This window comes from Sander lucioperca, chromosome 3, assembly GCF_008315115.2.
Source record: "Sander lucioperca isolate FBNREF2018 chromosome 3, SLUC_FBN_1.2, whole genome shotgun sequence".
Classification (NCBI taxonomy): Eukaryota; Metazoa; Chordata; class Actinopteri; order Perciformes; family Percidae; genus Sander; species Sander lucioperca.
In genome coordinates this window covers 13732868-13738867 of record NC_050175.1, presented here as the reverse complement: position 1 = coordinate 13738867, position 6000 = coordinate 13732868, and the positions used below count along the sequence as shown (strand labels likewise).

At 39.0% G+C, this 6000-nt stretch overlaps 1 protein-coding gene across 1 annotated transcript in view; it reads left to right on the top strand.

The window, feature by feature from the left end:
• Positions 1 to 6000, top strand: part of wdr93 (WD repeat domain 93) — a 136738-nt gene that overhangs the window by 125279 nt on the left and 5459 nt on the right. Inside the window, exon 2 of the mRNA XM_035999323.1 lies at positions 5836 to 5947. Coding sequence (XP_035855216.1) covers positions 5836 to 5947 — 112 coding nt within the window. The remainder of the gene's footprint in view (positions 1 to 5835; positions 5948 to 6000) is intronic.

The following is a 6000-nucleotide window of genomic DNA, read 5'->3' as shown; positions in this document are numbered from 1 at the left end:
GAGCATCTGTCTCTCTTTACCAAGCTCCATCTTCTGAGTCTCCACATTATTTTTAAAGGCCTCCTTCTCTCTCTTCATCTGCTCCAATTCGACCTTCAGGTCTTCAGTAATGAAGTACTGCAGGTCGAGCTCTTTTTGGGTTTTTCGTAGTCTGTTGCTGATTTTTCCCAGCTGGGATTTCAGATACTCTGTTTCCCTGGGGGAGGGGACACGTTCAGCAAGCTGAACTTTTAAGTCACACATCTCCCTCAGCATCAGCTTTTTGTCATGGCTCAAAGTGCTGCCCTCTCTCTGTTGTTGGAGCTGATCGAGGACATTGGCCAGCAAGTCCTCTCGGATGATCAGGTGAACTCTTCCCTCAGATTCACATTGGGTGAGCCTTGCCTCGCTGTCCTTCAGTTCACACCGTACTTGTTCTTCAAGTGAACTGAGATAGAAATTCATTTGCGGTTCAATCTCTCTGGAGTGGAATTCCATGTTTTCCAACTTCGTATTCTGCTGACCAGTGTCTTTTCTCTCGTTGCGATGTGCACCTTTGGATTGTCACAGTCAAATGACTCTCTGATACCAACTGCTGTCTGAGTGAATTTGTGTCAGAACTAAAGTTGGGTCCCAGTATTCATAGTGTGTCGTTATGACAACAACAACAACATGTATTCTTATGTTTTCAATCCAAATGGTTATTGATTCTATTCCATTCTATCTTTGATTCTATTGTTGCTATCGTATACCAGTTTGTTTATGTTTGAATATACAGTATGAATGTTATGATTTCTGATGATTCCTAAAATATGGCAAAGAAAGAACACTTTACGAAATATGGAAAGGAAAAAGATGGATGTCTTTACACAAGAGCAGTACACCCAAGTATGCGCCAGTTGGGACGCCATTTTCTGTAACTCCAATAACCATGTGTGCTCAGCAACTACCTAATATTTAAGATGTGCATTTACCACAATAACATATTTTTTTTTTTACTTTTATTCAAACTGTCCAATACTTTTCATGTTGGATTTGAAAAGCCGTTTAGCCCCTGCTCATGTTTATCTTGTACATGTTAAAAGTTGTCGTAAAGGAAGTGAAATATGAAGCTATCTCTTTCCCTCGATGCTGCAACAGTGAGAATGTCCCCATTGTGGGAATAAAGGGCTTTTCACACGGGGAGCCACACTTCACCTGCGTAGTCGCGTGGATCCGCGGGATCTTGCTCCTCATGTGAAGGACAATTCTCAAACATGTTATGTCACTGAGTGGCATGTTTTCAGTTTTTAGCTATTTCTATTCTGTTGTATATGTTATAGGGTTAGATATGTAAATATGTACATACAGTATATAAATACATTATCTAATGATGTTTTACAGTTTCTTTTGTTTGATCATAATTACTGATAAAATAAGACACATTCTATTCTATAGAAAATGCATTTCCTGCGGAAAATGCGTGGGAATGCTGAATAGCTGAATTGCTAAAGCTAAACTGGTTGAATAGCTTAAATCAGTAAGAAGAAGTTGAAGTAGTGAGAAGAGTTGAAAAAGTGGAAATCGTTTTAATACGTATGAATTTCATTAAAAAGTTAAAAGCTTATGCTAAACTGAACTGTTGGCTTCAAAAGTTGAATAATGACAAAAGACGTAGAACATTGTGAGGTCTGAGTATATTTTCTAACTGATAATCACTCACAAATGCAGAAATATGAAACAAATAGTACAAAAAATCTTAAAGCTCAAATGCACTACACTGCTAAAAAATCAGGAAAATTGTTAGAGTTGGAAGCTAAACTGCATTACCCAAGTGAAGAGCTAAAATACATTGTTAGAAAAGCTTGAAGCTGAACTGTAATACTGTCAAAGATGAAAGTTGAAATGAATTACCTAAAACGGCTGAAAGAAGAAATACTTTGTATTATTATCAGACACTGCATAGAACGAAAAAGCATCAATCTAGCTGATATGAGATGTGAAATATATTAGGTAAAAATAATGGGGCTGAACAAAAGGAAAGAGAGGACAGAGAGAAGGAGAGAAGAGAGGAGAGAAAGAGAGGAGAGCCAAAATAAAACATGAATAGCTGAATTGTTAAAGCTAAACTGGTTGAATAGCTTAAATCTGTAAGAATAAGTTGAAGCAGTGAGAATAGTTGAAAAAGTTAAATGCCACCTTGATCAGGGACACATGGGCTGATGTACCCCAGTGGGATTCAAACCAGGATCTCCCACACCAAAGGTATGTGCCCTATTCACTACACTATCATCTGTATAGACCATGAATGTTCCTTTAGCACTTATAAAGCCTGTCTTTGATCATTAATCACCACACCTGCTAATGAGTGCGAGACAGTGTGAGAGAACCATAGGTTCTTTATGTAGAAATGTAGGTGAAAGTATGGAGGGGCTGAAAATGTTGGGAGCTGAAGAAAATTTGAAGGATTTGAAGCATGATCTCATTGACTTCAATATTAAAGGAAAGTGTTAAAAAGCTTAATATTTTAAAAAGTATAAATAGTAGAAAAAAAGTTGAAGAAGTTCCGTCATTAGCTGAAAGAGCTGAACATTTTAAAAGTTGAATGGTTTTAATAGCTCAACGTATGCAGAAGTTACAGAGAGCCAAAAAACGTACGGAAGAGGGAAGAAAAACAAGAAACAAACAGACAGAGACAGACAGACTGAGACAGAGAGAAACAAACAGAGAGACATGGACAGACAGAGAGAGACAGAGACAGGGAGAAACAGAAACAGACAGAGACAGACAGACAGAGGGAAACAAATAGACAGACAGAGAGACAGAGAGAAACAGACAGGGAGAAACAGAAACAGACAGAGACAGACAGACAGAGAGAAACAAACAGACAGACAGAGACAGGGAGAAACAGAGAGACAGAGATGACAGAGACAGACAGAGAAAGACAGAGAGAGAGACAGAGACAGACAGAGAGAGACAGAGAAAGACAGAGAGAGAGAGAGACAGAGACAGACAGAGAGAGACAGAGACAGAGACATAGACAGACAGAGAGAGAGACAGAGAGATACAGAGACAGGGAGAAACAGACAGACAGAGACAGGGAGAAACAGAGAGAGAGACAGAGACAGAGAGAGAGAGACAGAGACAGACAGAGAGACAGAGAGAAACAAACAGACAGACAGAGAGACAGAAAGATACAGATACAGGGAGAAACAGACAGACAGAGACAGGGAGAAACAGAGACAGACAGAGAGAGACAGACAGAGACAGACAGAGAGAGACAGAGACATACAGAGAGACAGAGACAGAGAGACATAGACAGACAGAGAGAGAGACAGAGATACAGAGACAGGGAGAAACAGACAGACAGAGAGACAGAGACAGACAGAGAGACAGAGACAGACAGAGAAAGACAGAGAGAGAGAGAGACAGAGACATACAGAGAGACAGAGACAGACAGAGAGATACAGAGACAGGGAGAAACAGACAGACAGAGACAGGGAGAAAGAGACAGACAGAGAGAGACAGAGAGAGAGACAGACAGAGAGGGACAGAGACAGACAGAGAGACAGACAGAGAGAAACAAACAGACAGAGAGACAGAGAGATACAGAGACAGGGAGAAACAGACAGACAGAGACAGGGAGAAACAGAGACAGACAGACAGAGAGACAGAGACATACCGAGAGACACAGACAGACAGACAGAGACAGATAGAGAGACAGAGACAGAGAGACATAGACAGACAGAGAGAGACATAGACAGACAGAGACAGACAGAGAGACCGAGAGAGAGAGACAGACAGACAGACAGAGAGACAGACAGAGACAGAGAGACAGACAAAGAGACAGAGACAGACAGAGACAGAGAGACAGAGACAGTCAGACAGAAGTGGAACACTAAAGATGTAGACTAATGTTCATATTACTGCCTGTAGTATTCAATTCAACTGTCTGTGAAAGGGTTGTCATGGTAACGTATGACCAGTGAAAACACCCTTTGAAGTCTGTGATGAGATCTCTTTGATCTTTAATCAGGTTAACGACCGTGTCACCTGCTGAAACTGTCACCTGTGCCCCACTGGAGCTATTCAAAGACACAGAGCAAGCTCTCAAATAAAGCCTCAGACTGCTAAAACGATAAGGGCTATCGGTGAAATGATGTAATCCTGACCACCACAAGGCCTTTGTGAACGTATTCATGTAAAATTTATGTTGATAAACTTAAAAATGTGGGCATATCAGCGATTTAAAAAAAGTGGTTCGCTCTGCGTTTCGCTGGGAAATGTGGAGGACATTTAACATGGCCGTGAATGGAGGGAGATGTGGAACTCTTGTCGTTTGGAAGCTCATCGAGCCAAAAGTATAAGGCGTATCAAAACTGAGCACATTGGCTGAAACTAGACAAAAATACCTACGTTTTGATGTATAAATTGTGTATGACAAGTAGATATTGTGGGCGTGAGAGCAATTTATAGAGAGGGGACAAAGATATTTTTTTTAAGGTGCTGCACTCTAGCGATGACATCATCCACTCTGGCAGACGCCACACACACTCATTAGAAACGCAGAAAAATCCTGAAATGATCACTAAACTTAAACAGCTTTTTCACAAAAACTGTAAAAGATATCAAACTGAAAAGATATAGCCTAATACCTGAAGTTTTTGTGAACATTTTAAAGTTTGTTTGGCGCCTATAGGTGAAAGTATGGAGGGGCTGAAAATTTTGGGAGCGGAAGAAGATTTGAAGGATTTGAAGCATGCTCTCATTGACTTCAATGTTAAAAAAAAGTCATAAAAAGCTTAATATTTTAAAAAGTATAAATAGTAGAAAAGAAGTTGAAGAAGTCCCATTATTAGCTGAAAGAGCTGAACATTTTAAAAGTTGAATGGTTTTAATAGCTCAACGTATGCAGAAGTTACAGAGAGCCAAAAAACGTACGGAAGAGGGAATAAGGAGAAGTTTATAAAGAACAGGATAACAATAGTTGGAATGCTGCTGAACAGCATTCCAACTAATTAATAATTTACCTTAATGACTAACACTCATTCAATACAGTAAGAGGTTCAAAAAACGGAGGATCAGTCACTTAGCAATGTAAATCGGACAGTTTTAAGTTCCCCTTAAATTTTCCCTTAACTGCCGAATCAGAAGCTGCGAATTGGATGCCAACTTCAGCGTCGTGTAACGTTAGCTAGCTAGCTAGCTTACTGTAATTTTTGGACAGTTCTGTAAAGTTTTGATGTAACGTTACTTTACTCGAGTAACGTTATATCTATTTCATGCTGATTTATACTTTTACTTCACTACATTTCAGAGGCAAATGTTGCAGATTTTATTCCAAATACGTTCAGTTGACAACTAATAACTATGCAGATTCACACTTTACAAAACACATGATCATCTTACAAAATGTGTTTTTTACAGATGAGACTACAAAGCAGTTAGAATGAGCTCAACATTAAAATACTTCCTACACGTTAATGCATCAGTAATTGGTAATTCAATATATAATGTAACACTCTTAAAAGGACAATTCTGTATGATGAATGTATGAATTTTAATAGTTTAGATAATAATTGTTATCTGTCCTTGGTATGAATGTTGAACCTTTCCTTGTGATGGGGTATTTTTATCACATGGAACTTTAGCTACTTAACTAAAAGATTACAGTACTTTTTCTTCTTCCACCACTGCATATACATCTGCATGGTTAGACATAATTTGAGACAAGGGGGGCAAGTGTGTGCAATCTTTTCGTAGAGTATTAATGATAAGTCCTGTAGATTACCATGATCTCTTGAAAACACCATTGAAAATACAAAATTCAAAACAAAATACGTTGTATACATGTTTGTATTTATTATGTATTCGTAGGATGTCCATGTACACCAGAGAAGGTACCCAAGACACATATATGGAGGCAGCTTGCAAAACAGAAACATCCGGAAAGAAAACGCCTAGTTTGGAACTATACAGTGCAACACAGGTACAGATGGGGAGTTTAAAGTTATTGGGTTATTTCTGGAAAGGAATTCATGT